This window comes from Sander lucioperca, chromosome 5, assembly GCF_008315115.2.
Source record: "Sander lucioperca isolate FBNREF2018 chromosome 5, SLUC_FBN_1.2, whole genome shotgun sequence".
NCBI classification, from domain to species: domain Eukaryota; kingdom Metazoa; phylum Chordata; class Actinopteri; order Perciformes; family Percidae; genus Sander; species Sander lucioperca.
Window position 1 is genome coordinate 18,974,396 of NC_050177.1, and position 26,869 is coordinate 19,001,264.

Genomic DNA, 26,869 nt, shown 5'->3' on the forward strand with positions numbered 1-26,869 from the left:
CAAGGTCACAAAGTGCTTTACAATATGCATAGACAATAAAAACATGGTAAAAATAGTCAATAGAATAAAATACAAATACAACAGATACAATTATCAATAAATAAAAGACACAGGCTACCCAAAAGCTAGCCTGAACAAGTGAGTCTTCTTTAAAACAAGTTATTAACTCTATATTGAAAACAGATAACCATATAAAATCATGAATGTCAAATTTATTAAAGAAACCTGTAAGTTCACAATATATTACTGTAAGTTAACAATAATACAAGTTTTGGGTTGCCAATTATTTTTGAAAAAGTGACCTGTAGTAGTTATACAGGTTTGTGATGATATTAGGTATTGCACAGTGCTTACAATTATACAGTGTGATACAGCGGCGTAACCATGAATTACATAACGTTACCTGAGTTTAGTGATTCCTCTGACAACCCGACATGTACACAAGTACAGCTGGAAATGTAGTTTCCTTGCTATCAAACGTATCCAGTTGTCATTTCATTTAGCCAAGCACAACTAAAAATAGAGCAGTCTGAAATCAGTTTTTGTAAAAAACATTTCAATGTCTTCACTAGGGGTCCATTTTGGAAATTTGAGAGAAGACAGGCTACTGTAAATATTTGATTAATGCTCCCGGTTATGGACAGGGGGATGGTGGTGTCGAACAGTTTGTTCTCTTTGACTCTTCTAATCATCCTTTCTACATGCACCCTCAGCCGAGCTATGGATTGGGTCTGTAGGACATCCTCCTCTGGCATCTGGGCCCTCTGAGTGACAAAAGCTGGACGATAAACAGTCCCAGGTACCAGGTCATCCACCAGGAATCCTTTGTCAACCATAATGGCCATCTCGGGGGTTAAAAGGGATGTAATTCCTGACTGGCGAAACACTTCCTTGTCGCTCATGGAGCCCTCAAAGAGGGTAGATACAAATGTAAGGGCTCCGTGAGGGGACATTCCTACCATGGCCTTGAAGGTGCAGTGTGACTTGTAGGTTGAGAAAACCTCACTCTGCAGCAGAAGGGAAGAGGGTGTCTGACATCTAAGTTCGGTGCAGTCAACGATTACTTGGGTGTTGCTGTATCTGCCAAACTCAGGAGGTAGACAGGTCTTCACAGCTGCAGGGGACATCCAAAAACAGATCGAGCCCAACAGGGAGTACAGAAAGTTGGCCCAAGTGACTATGATACGGCCTACTGTTGTTCTGTGGATGTTGAAGCGATGAGACAGTTCCCTTTGGGTACAGCCAGTTGACAGGTAAGTCAAGAAAAGGAACAGCTCATCTATTGGCAGCAGTTTCTAGTGGGTGAGAAAAGTGCAAGGATTTAGTTCAGATTAAACTTCAGTGTGCTTGTGTACAGTGGTGCTCATAAGTTTATGAACCAATGCTAAAGTTGACTAAAAAGAGGAATACAAAAAAATGTCCAAATTACATTTTTTGGGAAAAATCCAACCTTTAAGGACACCAATTTTCTTTGTGAATGAATAAAAAAATGAATTAAGGCATTAAGATCAATTTCCAAAAGATGATTTTTTTGTCTATTCCTCTTTTTAGTCAATTTTAGCATGGGTTCATAAACTTATGAGCACCACTGTATGTACATGTGATGGCGGGGTAGGTATACTTACAGTTGGTCTGGTCATAGGGCTCTCAGTGACTGTGCTAATGTCGCATGCTTTCCTGGCTCTGCTGGTCACTCTGATCATTTTTGATGTTGCAGACTCAATCAGGCTCCAAAACGCCATCAGGTGCGTGTAGGATGGGAACCTAATAGGGTATGGCAATTAGAGTAAGGTTACTTAGACTGTAATTAAATTAAAATAACAAAAATGGTAGTGTTTTGGGTTAACAACAATACACTGAATCAGAAAGTCTATTTAGTAGCGTAGCATACTAGCGTAACATACATACAGCTTAACAACATACATAGCGTTTAGTAGCACAAATCGATTGACTTGAGAGGAGAGTGTAAGCCTACAGAGTTGTGAGGTTTTAATAGGATTTGGAAGTTAGTTAATCTAATTAAGGAATTAATTTTCACCAGTTACACTGTGTGACAAATGTGCTATAGTAGCCTAACCTCCTGTAGCCTATATAGATTAAGTTCTGTAACTGTGTACTTTACATGTTTTACACAAACATATGTGGCATCAAAGCCGGTTCAACTTTGACAATTGCTGAACGCTATAGATAGCTGTCTTACCTGGTGTAAAATCGTATGTCTTCTGGAGAAGAGGCAAACCGCTGCAGTCCAAATTTGGACAGATGGCATGTTTTCAGTTGCTCTCGAAGTGCATCGATTTCTTGTTTTAGTTGCTCGTAATGTTGCCTACCCACGCACACAGTAGGAGATGCTTCATAGTCATGGTCCATGACCATAGGGATGGTGACAGGCTCCGCTGCCGCTGGTTCAAGGACATCAGGCTCTGGACTTGGTGGTCTTGCCCGTCGCTACCAAACACCGGGTCGTTCCTTGGTTGAATAATTGTTCCACTCGAACAACGAAGGGACAGCACCTACTACCAAAGCACGCCTTCCTTTCTTGGATATCACAATCTCGTGGGGCTTAAAGTGCTGACTGCAAACCTTGGTGTGCTGGGTTACGGTAAACCCCGTCCTTCGCACTTTATGAATCCACTTAGCCTGAAGACTTGCGTTTTTGGGGAAACAGTGGAAACTAAGCGTACTGTTATAACGGCCTGAGGCCGAACAAAGTGGTACGCAGCAGTGTTCCTTTGAGCCGTTTACAATTTTAAGAAATTTAGCACTCATGTTTTGGCGATGACAGGAACAGACGCTTGCTATATAAGTAGGAGGCAGACCGGATAGGCTAAAAATAGACAGACCATCGGCTAAAAACAACAGCGGCCATTGTTGCCGAGTGATGTTTCGCCGGAAGTGGAAGTGCCGATTTCCTGTCAAATTCGAACGGTCGTCATGACCATAGATATATATAAAGGCTAGATGTCTTACGGTGGAGTCTCTAACGTCATCACCGGCAGCCATCTTGTCACAGGCAAGCTTTCTTGCGGGCTCTGTGGTACCTGATGTAAGGTGAGTGATCTGCACGAACACAAATACTCTTATCTCGCTGAAATCTTGACGGATTTACAAACGTTATTAACGTGGCTATAATTCTGGATGCTTGAACATGTTGAAATTGCAGCTTTTCTTTTCGAAAAACAACTTAATCGTGCAGCATTGTGTATCACTACTACTTGCGCAAGTTATCAAGGCTGAGACCACAATCGAGCTGTTCAATTATATAGGTTTTACTGACACCAATAACGATTTTATGATGACTAATCTTTTGTCTAAATTACAGTCTTTGTGGATGTGGTTGTAGTTATTAGCTGGCTAATAACAAGAAGCTGTGAGTGTGGTTGTAGTTATTAGCCTAGCTGGCTAATAACAAGAAGCTTTGAGTGAGACCTAGTAGCAGCTAACGTTACAGTTTAGCATAGCTATGACATAATAGTATTACAAGATTGTTCTTGACCCAAGGCTTTTTAGAAGTTTGTTTACACAATCGCTTAACGTTTCTTTTGGACACCTTTTTATAACTAGTTTAGTGTGGTTGTCTTATTCTAAAGTACATAAGCATACATGATGCATACATGCACACATGCATACATACAATTACCCCAAACATATGATCATTTAGGTGTGTATTTTTGTCCTTACCGTTAATGTTGAAAGAAGGAAAAAAGGGTTGGAAATGTTGACAATAATTTATATATCTGGGTACGTTTCTCACGTTTTTAAGGTTTCCCAAAACCGGAGAGATGAGGAGGCAGTGGGAACTTGCTCTAAGAAGGGACAGTTTTGTTGCCTCTGACAGGACACTGCTCTGCAGTGAGCACTTCAGGAGTGAGGACTTTGACAGAACGGGGCAGAATGTCCGGCTTAAAAATGGTGTTGTGCCAACCATTTTCAACTTTCCAGCTCATCTTTAAAGGGTATGTGTATCATTGACCAACAATAATTCAAGGTGTATAAGATTGATATATCAATATGTGATTAAATGTCACTTTAGTTTTTGTTACTGCAAGTTATATAATGTTGTTTATTACAGCACATTTTAGACACTCAAAACTTCTTTACTTACGTTTATTTTAGCTGGTAGCAACAAGAAGCACAACCACCTCTAGAAGAGCGGAAAACAACCTGCCAATGGACTTGTCTCAGGATGCACCTCAACCTGATGTTGTGAGTATTTGCATGTGGAATATCAAACAAATGAGAGCATCATATGGCTTATTATATTAAATCCTTTATCTTGGTGGTACCCAGAAAGGTCTATGATGGTGTTAGTAGTCTAAGAGCCCAATATTATTTGAGGTGGTACTCTGTGTAAAAAGTTTGAGAACTACTGGCTATCTCACTTGCTCTGTCACTCATATACTTGAATGAATAAACATGTGTGGACATTGAAACTACACCCAGGGGTAGGCAACCTTTTCAATCAAAAGAGCCAACCCAGAGTTGGGACCAGCAAGCAGAGCTGCTGTCTATATAAAATCCTCCTCCTCACCTATAAAGCTCTTCATGGTCAGGCCCCTTCATATCTTAAAGAGCTCATAGTACCCTATTACCTCTTTAGAACACTACGTTCTCTGAATGCAGGGCTACTTGTGGTTCCTATAGTCTCTAAAAGTAGAACAGGAGCCAGAGCCTTCAGTTACCAAGCTCCTCTCCTGGTTCGGGAGGGAGACACCCTCTCCACATTTGAGAGTAGGCTTAAGACGTTCCTCTTTGATAAAGCTTATAGTTAGGGCTGGATCAGGTGAGTCCTGAACCATCCCTTAGTTATGCTGCTATAGGCCTAGACTATCGGGGGATTTCCCATGGTGCACTGTCTCTTCCTCTCTCTCTCTTTCTGCACTCATTCATGTCCCATTAATGCATGTTACTAACTTCACTTCTTCCCCGGAGTTCTTGTGCTTTCTCGTTTCGCAGGTTCTCATGGATCCTAGTGGAGCCTCCTGCCATGGTCCTGCTTGACTGCCATTGCCAATACTGTTGTTGCTGTGCACCTGTCTGTCTGTCTCTCTCTCTCTCTCTCTCTCTCTCAACCCCCAACTGGTCGAGTCAGACGACCACCCACCTAGAGCCGAAGGGTCTGTCCTAGGTTTCTGCCTCTTAACAGGCAGTTTTTCCTTGCCCTTGTCTCCAAGGTCTTGCTCATGGTGGTACTGTTGAGTCTCTGTAAATAATGTTATAAGGAGTTCGGTCTAGACCTGCTCTATTTGAAAAGTGTCCTGAGATAACTTTTTTTATGAATTGGCGCTATACAAATAAAATTGAATGAATGAATTGAGTTGAATTTTTATTTTTTTTATTTTAATCTCTATCCTCCATGTGTATACCTCCACAGTAGTGTAGTTCTCTCTACAGGGTGGGGATTTCAACATGCAGCATTTCTTTATGTATATTTGTAAAGGGAAATATTGTACCTATTTTTTATTGCAAATAAATGTCACTTTTATAATAGTTTAAACTTGTTTAAAATAAACATGTAATAATTCAAATTATTTTATTATATTACTTAAATACATATTATAAAAGTGTGTATATATATATCTATATATATAGATAGATATATATATATAAATATAAATATATATATCATGTTGCCATTCTGTACACTGAGTTTTAGTAGGATATATATTGATTTAACATAAATACCTTGTGCTTGTGTATATTCATTGCACCTATCTTTTCTGTTTAATGTTATTTTCATATGGAAATCCATGGTTATAATTATTCATAAGTATGCAGTGTCATAACTACATCTCTGACGTTTATAACAAACCAAACTGTTTGAAAATCGGTAGAAAATTGAGCAAGTTATGGTTATTTAAAAAGTACATGCACCATTAAAACACAATGTTACGAGTGAGCGAGCTGACTGTGGCAAGATGGCCGCCAGGTGCGGATGTCGACCTCCATTGGCCAGCAGCGCGGATGAGACATCTAGCCTTTATATATATCTATGGTCATGACGCTGTGCACAGAGCCCATTAATTGCGTTCCCCTCAGGGCTCAGCTCTCGTTCCCATTTCTTTACTATTGGGAGTTCTCCTATAGATACTTGCATCAGTTTAGCATAAATCTTGGGCACTAATCCTCTCACAGGATCAACAAACCATTTAATGACTAGGTGCGTCTCAAGACCCAATCGTACTCCATAACATTTTAGGGCTGATCTTAAGCGCAGATAAAAGTAGAAGGATGTCCTGGGGACCTCAGAACTAGCTCTCAGGTCTTCAAAACTCAACATACCTTTCTCATTGAATAGCTGGTCTAAAGTATAAATACCTCCACTGCTTACAAACAAAGGGTTTGTTACAAGACATTAAGTGTGCATTGTGCCATATTGGGGTATTCAAATGCCACTTATTGGTGTAGCGTAGTTGCTCCTCCACCTGTTTAAAGTTGGTCAATGTGTTGGTGATAATAGGGCCATAGGCTAGCATACACTTTTTTGGACACACACCTGCAAAGGCAAGGTCTTGCAGTCGTAGACTTCCAGTGAGGTTTTCCTCTATTTCTCTCCATGGAACTGTAGATGAAGGGTCCATCCACACTCTGAGGGCCCGTAGCTGAAAGGCTCTGTGATACATTTTAAGGTTGGGGAGGGCCAAGCCTCCCGTGTTTGTGGTACGTTGCAGGGTAGAGTATTTTAGCCTAGGTTGTTTATTATTCCAAATACACTGCTGAATTAAAGTATCAAGCTTCTTCCAGAAATTTATTGGTGGGGGTAAAGGGATCATTGTACTTAAGAAATTCACGTTCATTTTAACAACAGCAATCCTGGATCGTAGTGATGCCGGCAGCGCAGACCAATTGGCCAGATCCCTTTGAACATTACTAAATATAGTTTCATAGTTGTCCTGGACAACTCGCTGTAGCGATGCATGTATGATGATGCCCAAATATGTAATTTTGCTTTGGGTTGGTATTGTAACACTAATGGCTGATGTCACATGTCTGTTGTTCAATAAAAGAAGATTAGATTTATTCCAATTGATTTTATAGCCGGAGATTGAGCCAAATTCGTTGAAGATCTTAAGAATTTTTGGATTTAATCTGGACATTACATATTTTATTTTGCCTTATAGCCTGGGCTAACGGTTCAAGAGAGATCGCAAATAGCATGGGGGAGAGCGGGCATCCCTGTCGAGAGCCCCGTTCGATGGGAAATGGCTGAGAATGCAAGCCATTGGTTGAGACTATGGCCATGGGATTCACATATAAAGTACGCACCATGTCAATGAATATGGCCCCCAAACCAACCCTCTCCATTACTTGCCACAAGTAGTTCCACTCTAGGCGGTCAAAAGCCTTTTCCGCGTCCACTGATAAAACTGCTGCCGTTGTTGGAAGGTTTCTGTCTTCTTTTATTACATGAAATAATCTGCATACATCGTCTGCAGTGTGACGCCTTGGTATAAAGCCTGATTGGTCGGGGTGGACTAGCTTCTCAATAAAGCATTCTAAGCGGAGTGCCAAGACTTTGGAATAGAGCTTAATATCAGTCCCAATGAGGCTGATGGGTCTGTAATTTGAGGACTCCGTAAGATCTTTGCCCTTTTTGGGTATAACAGAAATTAGTGCAGTGTTGGTTGTTGGTGAAAAGTACCCATCTCTATGGCTGAGGTTAACGCTTGGAAAATGTAGTGACAACCACGAAGAGGGTGGTGACATCTGGAGAGACAGATGACGGCCGGAGAGACGGCAACCCGGGGTGGAGAGGGTTGGCAGCCCAAACCACTTCTTCCATAAGGAAGAACCCAAAAGCAAGCTACAAAACCTACAAAAGAAAGTTACCCCCAGGGGTACCCGAGAGGGGGGGGGATGAGCACCCCAACAGGACGGACTCAAGGACAATGACACAGGACAATGGAATAACGACATCGACAATACAGTGCATCTGGGACAGGATTTGCAAGAATGAGAGGGGTTTAAAAATCTATCAAGGCAGAATGAGATGCTTGACAGCAGCAACGACGACACAACGCACAGAAGTGACTTCTGGTAAGACGCAGGAGGAGCCAGGCCCGGAGGCAACCCACAGTGCCTGGAGCCTCCTAGTGTCGCCAACACCTGCTGCCAGCAGCTCACCTGCCACCATAACCCAAGAGACAGCATCTCCTGAAAACCCACAGGGCCTCCAAAGCCAGCGAGCTGCAGCCATAACAACTGGCCGTGCCCCTTCGGTCTGACCAAGGATCCAGTGGCCCAAATCCTCCAAGAGTGGCAACAATTTGATGATGATGTAAGCCAGATCCTGGAAGTGACAGCCAAGGGGGACGTGGACCACAGACTGAGAACGATGACCACCCTCATAGTGAACATCGCAGCTGAGCGATTTGGAACTGAGGCACCCAAGCCTGCTCCATCGGCATATACTCTAAGCCACAGAGTAAGGAAAACCAGTGCCTCAGGGAAGAACTCAGGCTGCTAAGGAGGCAATACAAGTCAAAAGAGCCGGCCTAGCGGACCTGAGAGCAATCCTAAGGAAACAATTCTTGACCTTATGGAGGGCAGAGGTCCACAGAAGGAGGCGGAAGGAGAGAGCCAGGAAGAGGGCAGCATTCTTGGCCAATCCATTCAAGTTGACTAAGCAGCTCCTTGGCCAAAAGAGTGCTGGCCGCCACACCTGCTCCAAGGATGCCATAAACGACCACCTCAAAGTATATATATATATATATATAGTATAGTGACTCCAGCAGAGAACAACTGCTGGGTCCATGCGATGCGCTGATAACACACCAGAGCCTTCATCAGACTTCAACCTGAAGGAGCCCAGCCTAAGGGAAGTGAAGGAAGTGGTGAGGAGAGCAATATCGAGCTCAGCACCAGGCCCAAGTGGAGTGCCCTACAAGGTGTATAAGAACTGCCCAAAGCTACTACATCGGCTTTGGAGGGCCCTTAAGGTGATCTGAAGGAGAGGGAAGATCGCCCAGCCTTGGAGGTATGCTGAGGGAGTGTGCATACCAAAAGAGGAGAAGTCTGAGAACATCGACCAGTTTCGGGTCATCTCCTTGCTCAGTGTGGAGAGTAAAATCTTCTTCAGCATCGTGGCCAAGAGGCTCTCCAACTTCCTGTTGAGCAATAAGTATATCAGGTGCTAACCGAAGAAGAACCATAGGCAACAACGTGGAGGCAGCATAAAAAGCATCCAGATGGCTCTGGTTAAAGAGGGGAGAGCAGTGGGAGCAGTAGAATGCCACTTGGACACAGGCCGGGGTCTGATCAGCCTTGGTCGGGTTGCCAGGATGAGGGTGTCTGTTGCAAGACCCGAAACATCCAGTAACTCCTGGAAACAACACTGATGATGTGTCCAAGGTTGTGCATCAGAAGATGTTTCTGTAAACTGAATAGGTCCTAATATGTCAAAGTACTATAGAAGAAGTTCTGATGGAATTCCATCCAACCCCGGCATTTTCCCTTTTTTAACTGTTTTTAATGCTGATTTAAGTTCCTCTAACGTTATAGGTTGACCCAGTTCTTCTGGCTCCTCTGGGTCAAGAAGAGGCAGATTTAGCTCATTTAGGAACTCCTGACACTGTGTTGGATCTGGATTGCAGGAGGACTCATACAACTTTGAATAAAAGGATTGGAAAGTGGCGTTGATATCTTTAGGATTTGTTGCGATACCTCAGTCTGTGCGGATGCTGTTGATATTAGCTCTGGACTCGCTTTGTTTTAATTTCAGAGCCAGCAATTTGCTTGGTTTGCAACCACTGAAATGATAATTTTGCCTCACTCTGTGCATTATGAATTCAACTCTTCTTCTTAGCAAATCATTTAGCGCTGCTCGACTTGTGACTGAAAGAATATGTGTAGATTTAGAAAAGCACGTCTTTAGAGACTGCTCCAGAGATTAATGTTCTTCCAACTCACCTTCTCTTTTTCTCTTCAAATTGACCGGAAAGGAAGATGTGAAATCTCTAATAAATCCTTTAGTTGCTTGCCAAATGAATGCCGGGTCCGAGACTGAGTCAGTATTGATTGCTATAAACATAAACTAAACTCTGCATCAAAAGCTGTGTTCTGGAGAAGGGAATTATTAAATTACGTCATATGTAGACAGTGCATATACCAAAACAAAGGCTATTTTCCTACCCCTTATTGTGGTGCATATATAAGATATCCTGCCTGATAGATCTTTACTACTTTTATCTACGGTGAGTGGGCATTTTCGCGACAATAACACAATGCAGCCCTTGGTTTTGGTGTCGTCACTAGATGAAGCAGCAATCTTGTAGTATTTATTTTGTAGGCGATTTACATCTCTTTTACGTAAATGTGACTCTTGTATAAGTGCTACATCTATATTCTTTTTTCTTAAGTAGTCCAGGAATTTAGTTTGTCCCTAATGTGTTAACTGAAAGGCTTGAAAGTTCAGCCATCTTCAAAATATACACACATATATGTCTTCTGTACCCTACCGGAATTCAATGATAAATTTGTGCCAAAAGGTGAGCTGTTAGATCTGAGCAAGGTGTGGTAAAAACATAAAAAATAAAATGAATCCCCTAACCCTCTGAGACCGCAGACCCCCTCCCTTATCTGTAAGATACGTGGCCACATCAAACGCAACGCGCGTAAACTCCAACCCATAATTGCCCCAACTGTTTAAAGTCACAGGTACGTTGAAACAGGTCTGATAAACTTCTTCTGCTAAATATGACCGGTGTTGCAAAAACCCTAGAACTAGGTCTCAACCAACTATCAAATTCTGAAATAAGCTATGTCAAAAACACACTAATCTAGTTGGAGTAACAAACAGAGTATAAGCTGAACAGACAGCATCCATCATGTTCTTTCAGTCTGGCTAAATGTTAACAAACAGACTGTAAACTGACCAGCCAGTATTTATCATGTACTTTGAGTCTGGTTAAGTGTCCCTTTAAAGCTTGGCTCCAAAACTTACATATAGTGTCCTCAGCATTTATCTCTCTTCACTGCGTTATAGATCACTGATTTGAGCACACTTCGTTGCTTTTCCAAGACCTGAGCGATCAAGTCCTCCATGTTCGAGACTGCGCTAGCATCAGTTGCTATGTTAGGCACCACTCTGTTAGCCGCTGCAATGCTAGCAAATTTCTCTGTCCGAGTAGATAGTTTAGATGACAACGAGACCTGTTTTTTTACGCTTGCAGGCGTTTCACTGAGTCACTGTGATAACAGATAAAACTATTTGGCGTTGAAGAAAAAGGAATAGACCTGGTTTTTCAATGAAATGCGGAGGTGGGTAGGGAGCTCTAGTTTTCTGCATCCATCGCGGCTGCTGGTCAAGTCACCTCTCCGAAGTAATCCAATTTCCTACCTTGACAGAAGGAGCTACTCTACATTTAACTACATTTATAGAGGAAGTAGTCCATTCTGATGGAAATTCCCCACCTGAGAGAAGGAGCTACTCTATCTTAAACTACATTTATAGAGGAAGTTGTGCATTCTGATATATATTTTGCACCTGACAGAATGAGTTACACTACGTTTAACTACATTCATAGAGGAAGTAGTCCATTCTAATTGATATTTCCTACCTGTCATAATGAACTACCCTACTTTAACCACATTTATTAGGAAGTAGTCCATTCTGATAGATATTTCCTACCCGTCATAATTAGCTACCCTAATTTTACCTACATTTATGGATAAAGTAATGCATTCTGATAGAAATTTCCTACCTGACGGAATGAGCTACCATACTTTTAATTACATTTATAGAGTAAATAGTCAATTCTGAGACTACTTTACTTTTAAACACTAGCTCTAGATGGTCATAAACAACTAAACAATGTTTTCTAAACAGAATACAGAAAACACTTCAAGTCAAAATCTCTATTTCATCCATTAGGTGACAGGATCTGGAAAAAAAACAGGCAACAGCCAATGAGGAAACTCCCAACATTTGATGCACCAATTGTGTAACTTCATCACATTGTAACATCAAATCAGCCAGATATTTCTTTGTCCTGGCTTACACACTCTTAGAGAGTTGCTTGTTTAACCTACAGTCACTGGTTTTCACATAAATGTTTACTTGTGTTTACTTGTTTCTGATAAACTGAAAGTTTTCTCTCCATATTTTCTGCTAAATGGATATCTACTGCACAGGAAAATCTGAGCATCTCATTTTTAAACAAAGTATTTGTTTAACTACAATTCTTATGAGGCTAAAATGTTTTCATCACTTTACAATAAGTCGAATCATGAGATAGTATATTTCTGGAAAATGGTAGGCTTTTTCTGTTATACCAGCAGCTCTGCAGCGTGTTGGCCTGCATTTTTCGACTTAACCAAATACAGATGTGCTAAGTGCAGGCAAATCTCAAAGTCCACCTCCGCTTCCGCCCCCTTCTTTGATTGGCTGGTGGAAATGGCTGAAGTAAGGGTAAGAAGAATTCTCCACCCAGCTGTAATTTATTTGTCATGCCTTCTGTCTTTGCTTTCTTTACAGAAAACCATAAGATGGCCTCAGCACATGACAGAGCTGTACTCCAGGCTATATTCCACCCCACTACCCCCTTTGGAGACATCCCTGGTCTGAACCAAGAAGAGGAATTAACTGATGATGGTGAGCATGAGCTTCTGACTTGATGTGTCTCTACATATTATATCACAGCTTTTTACATTTCATAGCATATCAAAATTATTTACACATTCCATTCCAGGACTAAAAAAACATGACAATTTAATCCAAATTGAGTACTGGGTGACATTTTCCTGGCCACAGTACCTGTCAATTGAGTTTGAGTGCTTTTTCAATCTATTTATCTCCCCCTGCCAGACAGTGGCTTTGAGACAGAGTTGCTGAAGCGAGTGAAAGAGTTGGAGATGCGGGGTGTCTCGGCAGCAGAGGCTGGGGATTTGCAAGCTGCACTTCAACTGTTTAGCCAGGCAATCCAGATCCTGCCTCAGCGAGCCTCAGCCTATAACAACCGGGCACAGGCCCTGCGGCTGCAGGGGAACACAGCAGGTACATGCCACAGATTCAATAATAACCCTTTCCATATACGCCGCCGTGTGCCAACATATGAGACGGTTGAGTCTCAGGCCAGCATGACATCATATCAGAGCTTTGTCTATCTGATGCTTTGTCAACAGTGTTACTGTAGAGGCTCTGAGTTTGTCGTGTTAGGTTTGTTGTGTGTGCTGTCTGTCACAGGAGAGCATGGTTGTATAGAATTACATATTGAATGTACAGAATTACAGGGATTTTGCTCAAGTCATATCTGAATCGTCTAAAGGGATTCCTTGTGTCCCTTGTATTTTGTACATTCAGTGCATTAGCAACATTGTCTTTACAAAATTGACAAATGTAATAAGTTATAGCCAATGCTTTTGTTATAACCCTTGTCATTTTTATTCATAAGGTTATTAACTAGGGCTGCAACCAACGATTATTGTCATTATAGATTAATCTGTTGGTTAGTTCATGGATTAATCCATTAGTTGTTTGCTCTATAAAATGTCAGAAAATGGTGAAAAATGTGGATCAGTGTTTCCCAAAGCCCTAGATGACGTCCTCAAATATCCACAACTCAAAGATATTCAGTTTACTGCCACAGAGGAGTAAAGAAACTAGAAAATATTCACATTTAAGGAGCTGGAATCAGAAATGTTGTAGTTTTATGACTGAAACCAATCATTGTTTATCAAAATAGTTGCAGAATAATTTAATAGTTGTCAAGTAATTGATTACTATTTGCAGCTCTATATCAAACATCTTTGGCACATGTGAGTACAGCTGTGGTGTTTTTAAACTCACTCGCAAATGATCACTTTGTCAATAACACCATGTACTCGATACTGTAATCCTTTTACGTGCATCGTTTGATTCTAAAATTGGAGATTCTATCTAAAGGAGGTGCTTTTCAATTAGTGTGTATCCTGGTGCCAGTTGTTGTTCATGCTAACAAGATCTTCTGAATATTCTGAACAAAACACCTACACTTCTAATTAAAATAATTTTCAGAACGTGAAATGAACTGCACATTGGCTGAATCACTGCTGTATTAAAGAATAGCAAAATATTACTGTAGTACTACATTCATCTGAAAATGCCATTGTTTAACAATTTGTCAATTTAGTATGATAATATTAGTATGATAATTACTGTAAATACTTTTTTTGTATTTGACTGTAATTCTACAATACTTGGGGCCAAAGTAATTCAAAGAAATTTTAGCTACAACTATTACTCTCTATGTAAGATACTGTATATTTCAAAATATTGCAGAGACCCAGCTTGAGTAGCCTGTAACACGTTACGAATTGGAAACTTTCTATGGAGGATATATTTATTCATAATTCAAATTGAAAGTCCAAAGAGAAAACAAAGCGAGATAAAATTAAAGTAGTAGCGTAGTAAAGTAATAATATTTTTAATTTGATCTCACTTTGTTTTCTCTTTGGACTTTCAATTTGAATTATGAATAAATATATCCTTCATAACTTTCAAGACATGTGTATGCCTCACAGTGCTCTTCTCTCCTTTCAGGAGCCATGGGGGACTTGGACCGAGCCATCTCGCTGAGCGGCGGCACTGGACGAACTGCCTGCCAAGCGCTGGTGCAAAGAGGCCTTTTACGTAGATTAGCATGCCAGGGTGATGAAGCTAGAGCAGATTTTGAGAAAGCAGCTGCTCTTGGAAGTGAATTTGCTCGACAACAGGCTGTGGCTCTCAATCCGTATGCAGCCCTGTGCAACAAAATGCTATCGGAGGTGATCAACAAACTACGAAACCCTGAAGTGTCTGAGATGCTGTAGTTAATGGGGTCTACTTGTTACTTACCTAACTCTAAGCCTTACTACACCCTTTCTGTTATGTAAAGTCTGTGGTTGATAAAAACATGTTTAGCTTTTAAGGTCCTTTTTATTCCTATGACTATGATGCTGTCAAATAAATGAGGCCAAGTGCAAGTCAGATTTATTATACAGTACACACACATACATTATTTTAAAGACCTAGAAGTCTAAATTAGAAACAAAGTTGTCATCATCAGTAACATGCTGCTGTGCCTTATCAAATATGACACATAGGACATGTGATATTGTGCTCAGCATTCAAATACCAAACTTGTTTTAGTTTGTGTGTGTGTGTGTGTGTGTGTGTGTGTCTGTGTCTGTGTCTGTGTCTGTGTGAGAGATATGTCATGACTCCACACAGATGAGGTACTTCAGCTCCTCCCCAGTAGATGTCAGTCTTGTCATGTTGAAAACAGTCAACAACACCAACATCTGCTGCCCTAGTTTCTTTAAAAATTGTCTTTCACCACAAGAATGAAATAAGATGGATACAAAAAAAACTAGTCAGCTTAGTATGCCAAACAAAGACAAATGATCTGATATCCCAGAAAATGAGAAACCCTCTTAAACACCATACAAATACAGGGATTATTTAAGTTTCAATCAACTCTTAAAAACACAGAGGTCCAGGGTTCGAATCCGACCTGTGACAATTTCCTGTCTTCCCCCTCTCTCTCCCCTTTCTCACCTAGCTGTCCTGTCAAAAATTAAAGGTGGAAAAGCCCCAAAAAAATAATCTTTAAAAAAAACTCTTAAAAACACTGCATAAATAGATCCATCTTTAAGCATTTTGCCCATTACAACTTTGAGGAGACATTCCAAGAAACTAGTTAAAGTAAATCAAACCTTTAGAAATTGCAGTTTATGCCCACGTGAATTCTTCAAATGTAGTCTATAGTATATGTCTGCAGGGCTTTAGCACACAGCGGCTCTGAATTCCCTTTTTGTTCCTCCTACACATAAGCTGTATATGCAGAGAATACATTTGCATGTGAGTGATTGTAAACGAGGCATCGCTCTTGTTGTGGTCCGCCCACTGAGCTTTGGGACTACGAGCGTTATCTTTTATACTTTACTTCTCCATGTTTGTCTCTGACCTCTTCCAGGCAGGCTAAAGCCACTGGCTCAGTGTGCTCCTCTCTCTCGTAGAAGGAGCAGGTTTTCAGGTGATCTGACATGGAAGGAGTGTTGCTGAAGCTCCACTTGTCCACAGAAGAAAACAGAGTGCTGAACTCCCAAACCTGTAAAACACAGAGACAGAGCTGGAGTTGGTGTAGGAGGCTTCTGTCAAGTATCTATCAACTGTACTGCAGCAATGGTCACAAGGATACATTTATTTTCAATATTCATGGAATCTAGATCGCATTGTATTTTTATAATATATCAGGACGTAATGTTATTACTGTATCCATCCATTACAAATGTATACAAATGATGCCCTTCATTGAGGAGCAAATACCCAGCTGTTGCTTTCCAAGTCTTATCAGCATCTTGTTTCCATGAATGATCACTTCTAACTTGTTATGGTAGCACTGTGTTTACTGGCTGCGAGGCCTCATGTCATTCTACATCACTGATATCATCGGCACGCTCTTTGTCTCATGATCACTGCAGTACAGAGAGAGTAAATATAAAAATACACACGTATGCATTCATATCCATTATTACCTTCAGCAGAGAGGTTATATTTATCACCACATATGTAGGTTTGTTTGTCAGTGGGATATCTGACAAATGACAGTACTGAACAGATTTTTAAAAGAATTGGTGGAAAGTTAGCCAAACACCCAAAGTTAGTTAGTTAGTTAGTTTAGCATAACTATGTGCTATGTGGTAATCTACTCTACATTTAGGCTTTGGTTAATCACTGTGAAAAAACTCTTGAAAGGTTACCACCTGCCTAAACAAATTGTCTGCCATTTTACATATTTTTCTTTCATCCTATTTTCACCAAGTTGTAATACATAAAATATTTGTATGAGCCGACAAAAGATTTTAATTTGTTTATTATTTTCTCCTATGCCTTCCTAGTTGCCGAATTCTTGTAGTTTAGTTAATGACCTCATCTACCTTAAGTAACCCTGCACATTTGATGGACACTACAGCAAGATGATGAATTTAAATAGCCATAGCTCAATGGTCAGGAGTCTGAATCGCTTAAAATGTCATTGTTATACAGTAACAGCGCTCATAATTCCAGACAGGATTTGGAGCAGCTGGGAGCGTCCTCGAGGCTCAGACCACTAGGCATCCTTGTCGCCAAGCAGACTGAGTAATGGGGTCTAAGGTATGGCTTAGTGGTCTAATCTAAACAGAGCATCCCTGGGTTGAATCCCCCTCAGTCTGTATTTTTTCCTGAATCTTTCTACTGTCAACAACCAAATAAAGAAACATTATTTACATATATATATATATATATATATATATATGATTGTGTGTGTGTGTGTGTGTGTGTGTGTGTGTGTGTGTGTATATGTAAGTGCCTTCTACAGTGCTGCCGTTGATTTTTAAAATACATTTTATACTGTGGAACAAAATCAGCACACTGCAACCAACAAACTAAACTAAACTATAGTTTAGGTCTTGTTTCTAGACCATTGGACAACAATATATTCTTTTCCCAAACACTTGCTTGGACAACAAAATATTCTTTTCCCAAACACTTCCTCATGGTGCCTGACCCCAATGGAAGCTGTTTGATAAGGACATAAACTGTTTGATAAGGACACAGAAAAACGTAGCAAATCTCCGGTGGCTGTTTTAGTAGGAACCCATTAACTGTTGCCAACATGGCTGTGATTCAGTTTGTAATATTGTTAGAAAGAACTACGGAGAGCCTGGAGAGTGTTTACAATGCAGCAGCTGTCATGCTGTACAAATGACTGACATTTTCCAATGACAGTAAACAGAATGGTGCCAGACACTAAAGGTAAACTGATACAGAAGTTTGGCCTTGAGTAAACTTTCCCTTCACTGTGCACAAGGTTGTGATCAAAATAATATATAAGATGGAATGTTAGCACTCAATCAGTCAAATAAATATAATATTATAATTCTCTGCAGTTCAGTTACCAGTGATTCAGTCATATATATATATATATATATATATATATATATATATATATATATATATATATATATATATATATATTAAGGATACTTGCTTTCTTTCGACATTTCCAGGAACTTCCCCCGTGGGAATATGTCTTTTTCTCCCACTTGAGGGAGACCATCCCTCTCTCCTGCAACAATGCGACACACACTTCTCTCATCAGACGGGAGGCTTGGGACAGCTGAGATAATGTGAAACTGTCAAGGTAAGCAGCAATGTACTGAAGGATCTCCAGGGGCAGGCTGCTCAGGGGATCCAGATTATGTGCACCATTTCTCTGAGAGCTTGAGGTTTTCCCTCCTTCACAGAGCAGTGAAGGCACTTCTGGCTGGAGGACAAAGGCGCTGACATCTTGACAATATTTGATTGTAGCCTGATGACCTGCAGGGTGAAACCTTGTCTTGGTGAAAGCACAGCCGAGGTATGCTAAGGGACAGCGCTGTTGGAACCAGCCGCTGAGAGAGGCCTGTATGTCAGAGTGCACATTCCTGAAATGAGAGCGGCATTCATCACGGCGAAAGAAGTGGCCACACATGTAGCTGAAGGCTGAACTGATTCTGTTGTGTCTTCTGGTGACACATTCGGCTTCGACATGTATATGAAGCCCATGAGGTTTGTCTGCGATGACATCAGCAAGCGATGCATCTCTTTCGAACGGAGCAGAGGCAAAGTTGTACGTTTGTGTTCCTATATCTACATAAAGACCATCTCTCCCCACACTTTCTGAGATTAAATGTCCCTTCAGTTCCTTTTCCAGAGAGAGCAGGAGTGTGGCGCTAACCTCGTCACACTTCGGAAGATCCTCGACTGACACACCCAGATCTGCAGTGTCGACACTGGCACTGGTCTTGACCTTTTGTGAAGGGTCCTTCAGATAACTTTGCTTTGCTCGATAGCTGGTAGGAACATTAAATGTGCGGACAGTTTGAACTTCAATGGGCTCCAGCTTCCCATAAACAAAATCCTTTTCTCTCGGGGTGCAAGCAGCAAGTTGGCCAAAGTTAATCAACATTGCCCCATTGTGCACCAAATACATGTTATATTCACCAATGTTGAATTCTTTGCTCAACCTCTCAAGGACCCCGTCTTGCCATGGCGCAAGGCCCGTTGCACCACCAATGCTTGGAGCGGCAGCAGCATTCTCTTGGCTCAGGTGTGAGTTTCTTGTCTCACCATGAAATTTTGATGATTCTTGCTCTTCCTTTGCTTTTCCCTTTTCCTCCCTCTTATTCTGGTTTTTGACAGTTTGCTTGCATCCCTCCATCTCCTTGTTGAATATTTTCTCCCAGGAGCTGTAGTTCTGAATACCATCCATGTCTCTGCTCTTTGCCAAAGTATCCCTATCCTCTTGGCTCAGTTCTCTTTCCTCCATCCTTGTGCAGCCATTTTCTGTAAATTCAACACAATCTAAAGAACAGGTTGCTTCCTCTGTAGGATTGTTGACTGCAGCAGAAGCATCCTGAAGGGCAGGATCCTCCAACATTAACTCAGGAAAAATGTTCTTCATTTTGATGGATCGAAACAGCAGCTCTTGGTCCCTGAGAGCCAAAGCAACATCAAGGTTTACTTTAGTTTCAGGGCTTTGTGAAACATTTTTGTAGAAGGTGAGATCAGTTTCTGAAACAGGCCAGCGGTTCCACTCTTGAGAGCAGCAGACCACACTGGCGGGACAGACCTCCAGATGTTTGGCCAGCCTGTGGCGCAGCATTGTAAGAGGACAGCCATAGTTGACATTGATGCAGGGGACCATCTCATTGGGACAGAGAAGCTGGTGCTCCTCTTGCTTGCACATATGGAAGGTGGCGCCACAGTTTTTACGACACTTGATGATAATGCATGAGACTGAGATCTGCACCGGAACCTGACAGTGGACACTGTGACACTGCTCACAGTGCTTATGATGGCCCACAGTCATCTTTCTGCTCTTCACCTTAAGAGAGAAATAACACATAGAAGGTGACATTTCTAGGTCCATATTGTGGCGAATTAAAAGCTTTACTATCGTTGCCGTCGGGTGAAAACGTTTTTTTGTTCGAGGAAATGAAAAAAGGCTAATTTAAAAAAAAAAACGTTTTATCTAGAACAGAGAAGGTGGTGAGTTGTGTTTGGACATACAGAATTCAAATGCATAATTAATATGGGTTAATTTCATTTTAAATTTAAATTAAAAAATATACAGTAGAATAAATTGTCATTAACATACAAAGAGAGATTACATGTTGAGCGCAACAAAACACAAATGACTAAGTAAATAAAGAGTGAACAACTGGAACAATAGCAGTCAAATGTCTTACCCTTTGGTCCTCTCTGCCTGTCACCTTGTGTTTGCTGGCACCCCTGAATAACCTCTATGTTTGGACTTTATAAATAGAAACAACAGAGGGGCAGGCGGGCCAGTGGGACGGGGCACCATTGTCCCTCAGCCATTAAGAGGCAAGGTCAAGTTATAGCCTCCACCTCTGCTTCATTGTGAAAGGGTGGTGATAATAGCAGGTTATCCATGTTGTCAACAGTTTAACTACCGTATGTTCAAAAACGTCAACATCTTAACGTGTGCAACAGCGTCCGTGTGCTGTCAACCTTTCATATCCCATTAACAGTTAATGTTTCTGTTTACATATCCTATCAAAATGATAGCAACATTTGAAAACTAATAGTTGATTAAACAAAACTAAAGCACTTTTTGTAATACTTTTAAAACAAAAGTTTCTCTGATTGCCACATTTTTGTTTAAAGGACCAGCATGATTAATTATAGGTGATTCTTTTGACGTTTTTGAAAAAAATTTAAACAGTGTAGTATTGGACTATATGCTTATTTGTCCTGATCCATATCCTCCACTAGATGTCAGTCACACACTTTCAAAATGTCAAGCAACATGTGTCCAGCAGCTGTTGCTGCTGTCAGACAGAATTAACAACATGGATTGGTTTAATTCTTTGGGGTTACCAAACAGGTATTTTTCATGATGTTTTGAAACTGTTGGTTCATTTAAATTCATATCAAGCCTGTGCAGTTGCTATGTCCTAGTTTGAACTGAAAATTGAAGCAGTTTTAGTACCCATGTGTATGTTTTTAAGTTAAATTAGCTGGAGGGATACATGTCTTCATCAAGTGATGTTTTGACTCAACATGGAAACTGATGCATTCTTAACACCTTGTATCATACTGTACTGTAAAATGTATTCTTGTATTGTATCTGTTTTTAATTTTTTATTCATTTTTAACTGCTCTTTAATGTTTTATGTAAAGCACTTTGAATTGCCCTGTTGCTGAAATGTGAAATACAAATAAAGCTGCCTTGCCTTGCCATATATGGAATAGGCACAAATAGCTGCTTCTTTTAGCAAAACTCCAGTCAGTGGTGCTCTACCACAGCACTAGTTTACACATACAGTAGCTCATTATCTGAATACTGTACAATGTATGGCACTGATTCCAAACTACAAATTGTATACAAAAAGGTGAACACCTTTATTTCTGTGTTGTTTTTCATTCATTCCATCTCTTTCATTCACTTCCAGATGTGCAACATAATGGGGCACTGATCCAGTCTAACTACCTTTATTTGATTACACTCATTTACATTAGGACTGGCTGAACTGTCGTCCTGTTCACTCCCCCACATCACCCTGCAAACACCTCCTGAAACCCATTTTCTATCCCGTGTAAAATGTGCTGGATCCACACTCTGAATCTGGAAGTCTTTATGCTACTTTTTTTGGTCACCTGGCACAGATTACAATGAACAGCTTATCAGAGGCAGCTGCTTTGCCCTCTATAGGCTCTGCAATCAGCATACATTTCATCAAGAGAGAGAGAGAGAGAGAGAGAGAGAGAGAGAGAGAGAGAGAGAGAGAGGCAGAGAGGCTTTGGTATAAAAATTTGTTGTTGCTATACACCAGCAGCACAGCTGATACTGAAGAGGTCTATTGTTGAGGTTAGTTTAGTTAAGTAAAAGTTGTAAATGTGCTTTAAAGCAGGTGTAGGAATAATAGATTAATTGCTGTTAAATTTACTAATAACATTTTCAGCAAACTCTTCTTTGATTTAAAGGTAATCTGCGTTGTTGTTCTCAAAACTTGATCAAAGATGATGGAAGATTATACAGTATTATCCAACAGTTGGCTTTTTGCATCGATTCACTACATTGTTGTTGGTGATTACCAGACTACAATGTTTTATGGCGCTAACCCACTGCTAGTACCAGCTCTGCTCGACTCGACTCGTCTCGGCCGCGGTGCCCCGTCCTCCATTTTTCATTGCAGATTTAGTACCGCCTCATGCGTGAGGCGAGCGTGGCTGGTCGTCATAGCGACGCTGCAGGAAACTGCGACACACACAGAACATCAAAGGTATGTTGATTTGGATTCTCGGCATGTGGCTGTTGCCACAGCCAGAAGACAAATTTTGTTTCAAAAGAAGCTGGAGGCAGCGAAAAAAACACCGCTGGCTAAACTATTTAAAAATGGCGGGTTTGTTCAGGACACCCCCTTCTGTCGATAGCAATGAAGGCGCAGTGATTAGTGACAATTTTCTCTGACCAATCAGTATTCTGCAGGTTTTCACGTCACCTTTTGGTATCACCTCAGCTCGCTTGGAACCTCGGTGATGGACGGAGGTGATACCAAAATAAGTACCTGTTAGCTAGTACCAGGTTTTTTTTTCATAATGGAAAAACAAAAAAGGCGAGTAGAGTCGAGGCGAGTCGAGCAGGTACCATGTAATGGAAAAACGCCAATAGACCGATCATGTACCCGAGCACCAACAACGTCCATCGGTGAAGGCCCTATTCAAATCACTAGGATTATATATACTATTATTCTTACCAATGAATCACATTTTTTAGGGGATGAAGGGTGTGGAAATGTGTGAAATTGGTATACTAATCAGAACGAATTTTATATTTTATTGGTCTTGTGTATGGGTGTAGGAAAATGGCTCGATAGCACCCCCTACAAAATTTCAAAGAAGTAGCCTCTGGAGAAAGTTGTAACTCGGATGTACATTGTCCAATCTGCCCCAAATTTCTCATACTTGAAAAAAGTCCCAGTCTGAGGACATCTTCATGCCTTGACTTATAGTCATAACGTCACCTACAGTACAGTACCTACAGTGGAATTTGAGGACTCTTTCATCGCTGCTTGCAGCTTTAATTGGCATTGTAGTGAAGATTTTCAGCCACACAAATATGCCAATGTTAAAGGAATAGTTTGACATTTTGGGAAATACGCTTATTTACTTTCTGGCAGGGAGTTAAGCTTGATTTATGGTCCTGCGGAGGCTCCACGCAGAGCTTTCGCCGTAGCCTACGTAGGCGGCTTGAACTTTATACTTGTGCGTTGGTATGTGTCGTGTGGTGTGGTAGAGCGAGTGAGAGAGAGAGGTGATTAGCTTCTGCGCGAGTACCGACTCTAGACTCATAGTGAGAGAAACCCAACCCTACCAAGCCACGGCCGAGCGGCGTGTGTCGCGGCAACGTGTAGTTACGTATAGGGTCCGGCGTAGCGTATGGCGTAGCTTACGCCGTAGGGTCCGGCGTAGGGTCCGGCGCTCCACGTACCTACGTACGTAGCCACAGCGTAGATTTTATGTAAAAAGCATAAATCATACTTTAGTTGAGAAGATTGATGCCACACTCATTGCCACACATATTTAAGGCTACAGCCAGCAGCTGGTTAGCTTAGCTTAGTATAAATACTAAAAACAAGGGGGTAGCCTGGCTCTGTCCAAAGGAAACGCACTTAATCCCCTCTAAAGCTCACTTATTAACACATCTTGTTATATGGCTAATGCATATTAAACAATAATTTGCAATTTTACAGAAATTATGTGCCACACTATTTTTGGTCTGGTGCTGCTGCCAGCTACTAAATAGTCCTGCACATAAACCCACTGTAGGACAGCGAATTTACATTTTTACACTTCAGTTTTTGTACGGATTAAGCATTGAGATAAAACATGTTGGTGACATGTAGAGGTGCTGGTAGGTTGATTTTGTAACCTTTGGACAGGCTAGCTGTTTTCCAGCTTCCTAAACTAATCCTAAACTTTCCATGATGTTCCTCCGCTGAAAAATACTCTTATTTATGATTTACTAACAGATTGCAAAGTATCAAGATTTTTAACAGAACATAGAATTGTCATTTAATAAAATGAATTCAGTTTGAGCTCTTATGCAACCTGGAAACTCAAAAAGGGGATAATTACAGCTTGTCCATTTTCTGTAGCATGGATTTCTGCAATTCTGAAGCTATGGGTTAATGATTCATGCAAGCTCCATTTCATTTAACTCTAATTTAATGTTCTGAGATGTGATTGGACAGCTTTAGATGGCAGAGAAAAAAAAAAGTCAAACTTGATTAATATTCAAGGCATGCAAAAGCTGTCAGCACACAGCAGGACTAATAAAAGCTTCACTGGTTTCAAGTTTTATATTGAAGTTTGGCCTGCTTCTACCAACACACCAAGCACCAAGTGCATCCTTATATGGTCTGCAGAGTTTCCTCTAAATCTCACCCAATTCTCTGAGAGTTTCCCTTCTTATTGCCATTCCTTTTACAGATTGCCCCCATTTTGGGATTTCCATCTAGTTTATTATACCTGGCAAAACATATTAATAAGGCCAAACCATTGGGGTGACATAGAGAAATATGTGCTACTGCTGAATTTCCAAAGACCCAGGGAACTGTGTTGGTATACCGTGTGTATTACAGAGCTCGGCCCAGCAGAGGCCTATAAATAAGCTGTAGATTGCTATGAAAATGCATAATGAAAAGGAAAAATGTTTTAACTCAAAGCAGAGCTTAATTATTGTATGAGTTTGAACTTTTAGGCTGAGAAACAAAATACTGCATTCTTAAAACCAATTGCATGTTTTGGCTCATATGAATTCAATTCAAACATGAACAGTCCGTTAATCTTGAGCCCCTAGGATAATGTTATAGAAGTCTTGACAATCATTTGAGTAACATTATTTATTAGGGTGTTGCTGATATGAGTGTACTGTATTGTATATTATACAACATATTAGAGCTTCAACGATTAGTCGATTAATTGATTAGTCAATTGACTGAAAATGAAAACTATATTAATAGTATTGAGTCAAATTCCCCCGCTCCAGCCTCTCCAATAATGGAATTTGCAGTTATTCTCTATTTTATATTGCTGTCGACTGAATATCTTTGAGTCTTGACTGTTGCTCAGACAAAATAAGACATTAAAGATGTCACCTTGGGCTCTGGGAAAGATTAAACGATTAATCGAGAAAATAATCAATACATGAATTGATAGCAAAAATAATTGTTTCACACAAATTTACATTTTATTAATAAGCGCCTTTCAAGTCACCCAAGGACACTTTACAAAATAGTCAATACAAGAAAATGATATCAATAATAATAATGATAATCACAAAAGAACAACAACTCTGCAACAGAGTTGGAAAGACAGGGGAGTAGTCTGGAGATGTACTTTAGGTGGGAAAAGCCAGTTTTGGTGATGGTTTTGAAACGTGTCAAAACAGACGGACGGTGGAGTCAAAAGTTACAGCATGATTTTTGACCTCAGCAATTTAGATAGGAAACAACAACAACAACATATATCTCTATGTGAATGAATAAGAGTATATATATATGACTATGCACTGTATATGGTCATGTGTACAAGTACATACAATGTGCTTGTGCTTAAAAGTGATATACTGTAGGAAAATGTGAATGTAGCACGTGTGTACTCATGTCATGTGAATTTAGCAGATTTGAAATATTGTTTCACATGTGATTAAACCACCTTTTCCTTTTTTGTATGGGTGTGTTCTCCTTGTCCTGGAATATGTGGCAATGTTTAAAAAAGGTCTATTTAACTCATTAAAACTAGAAACCCTCTCCATCATCTTAAAGTATCTAACCTGACACTGCACATTACCTAACAACTGTAGGATACAATAAATAGTATACGCCTTTGGGTGAGTATTATCCTACGAGCCCCTTCTGGACGACATATGGTTTGCCAAAAATAGGAGAGAAAATGTAGATACCCAACTTCACACCTAGTTTTCACTTTCTCATTATAGAGCCCCCGTCCTTCCTTCCATTTAATTAAGAGGGTGTCATACATGTTTCCTTTAAATCCCTCTGCAGTTCAACTCTCCAGCCTCTTGTCGGACAAAAAACGAGACTGTTTGCTAACCCTGAACAATGAACATGCAAATGTTTATGGGCATATCAATTTAGCTTCCAGCCTTTCTGCACCCAATATTCTGCTTTTAATTACAAAGACTAATTAAAAGTACCTTGTAATGAAGTCTGTGTAGGTTCCCCCCCCAGGGCAGCATACTTTGTGTCATTTTGCATCATTAATGGAGAATATGCTGAAGAATGACAAAGTCCCGAAAACTGGTAATGAGACATTTCATTCACTTGTTTTCTTAATGTTGGGTGCTAATAACTGCTATGAGATGGGGGGACACAGTGTGGGGGAAGTTTTTAGCACCAAGTCGTTTCATGGCCAATAAATAGATCATATAAAATTCATGAAAGTAGTAAAAAAGCGTGTTGTAGACAAGTTAAATAATAAAGTGCACTGAAGTCATTTACCAGCTCTGTCTTGTTCCTGCAGGAGGAACTTTTATATGTATAATGTGCACATTCAAAGTCGTCCTTGTCACATGCACACTCACATGGTCTCACGTGAATTCTACCTAGAGGTATGAAAAGGTGAAATATCAAATTTAAACGGAATCCTTGCCAAACCTCCACATGCACTCTATTTTTTGACTCTCTGCTTGTGTGATGTCCAGTGTGACTCGCCTGGTTGTATATGAGTGTGTATGTAAGTGTGTGTTTTTGTGCGTGTGTGTGTGTGTGTGTGTTACAGTTGTTATCTGTAAGCTTGGCATCTGTCTGGGTTTGACAGTTTGCTGCCATACAA

At 40.6% G+C, this 26,869-nt stretch overlaps 2 protein-coding genes and 1 long non-coding RNA gene across 3 annotated transcripts; 1 reads left to right on the forward strand and 2 right to left on the reverse strand.

Moving 5' to 3' along the window:
- Positions 1–1,090: 1,090 nt before the first annotated feature.
- On the reverse strand, positions 1,091–2,320 carry LOC116048426. Its single transcript, XR_004104627.1, has 3 exons — positions 2,201–2,320; positions 1,626–1,764; positions 1,091–1,295 (listed from the first exon to the last, which is right to left on the reverse strand). It is a non-coding gene; the product is annotated as an uncharacterized LOC116048426 (long non-coding RNA).
- Positions 2,321–12,369: 10,049 nt separating this feature from the next.
- ttc36 (tetratricopeptide repeat domain 36) lies at positions 12,370–14,940 on the forward strand. Its single transcript, XM_031297545.2, has 3 exons — positions 12,370–12,592; positions 12,806–12,994; positions 14,519–14,940. Exons 1-3 carry the CDS (start codon positions 12,448–12,450, stop codon positions 14,785–14,787), a joined length of 603 nt encoding a protein of 200 aa, XP_031153405.1. The 5' UTR covers positions 12,370–12,447; the 3' UTR covers positions 14,788–14,940.
- Positions 14,941–15,063: 123 nt separating this feature from the next.
- LOC116048423 (F-box only protein 40) lies at positions 15,064–20,271 on the reverse strand. The gene is made up of 3 exons (XM_031297543.2): positions 20,233–20,271; positions 17,991–19,868; positions 15,064–16,067 (listed from the first exon to the last, which is right to left on the reverse strand). Exons 2-3 carry the CDS (start codon positions 19,851–19,853, stop codon positions 15,885–15,887), a joined length of 2,046 nt encoding a protein of 681 aa, XP_031153403.1. The 5' UTR covers positions 19,854–19,868; positions 20,233–20,271; the 3' UTR covers positions 15,064–15,884.
- Between the last annotated feature and the right edge of the window lie 6,598 nt (positions 20,272–26,869).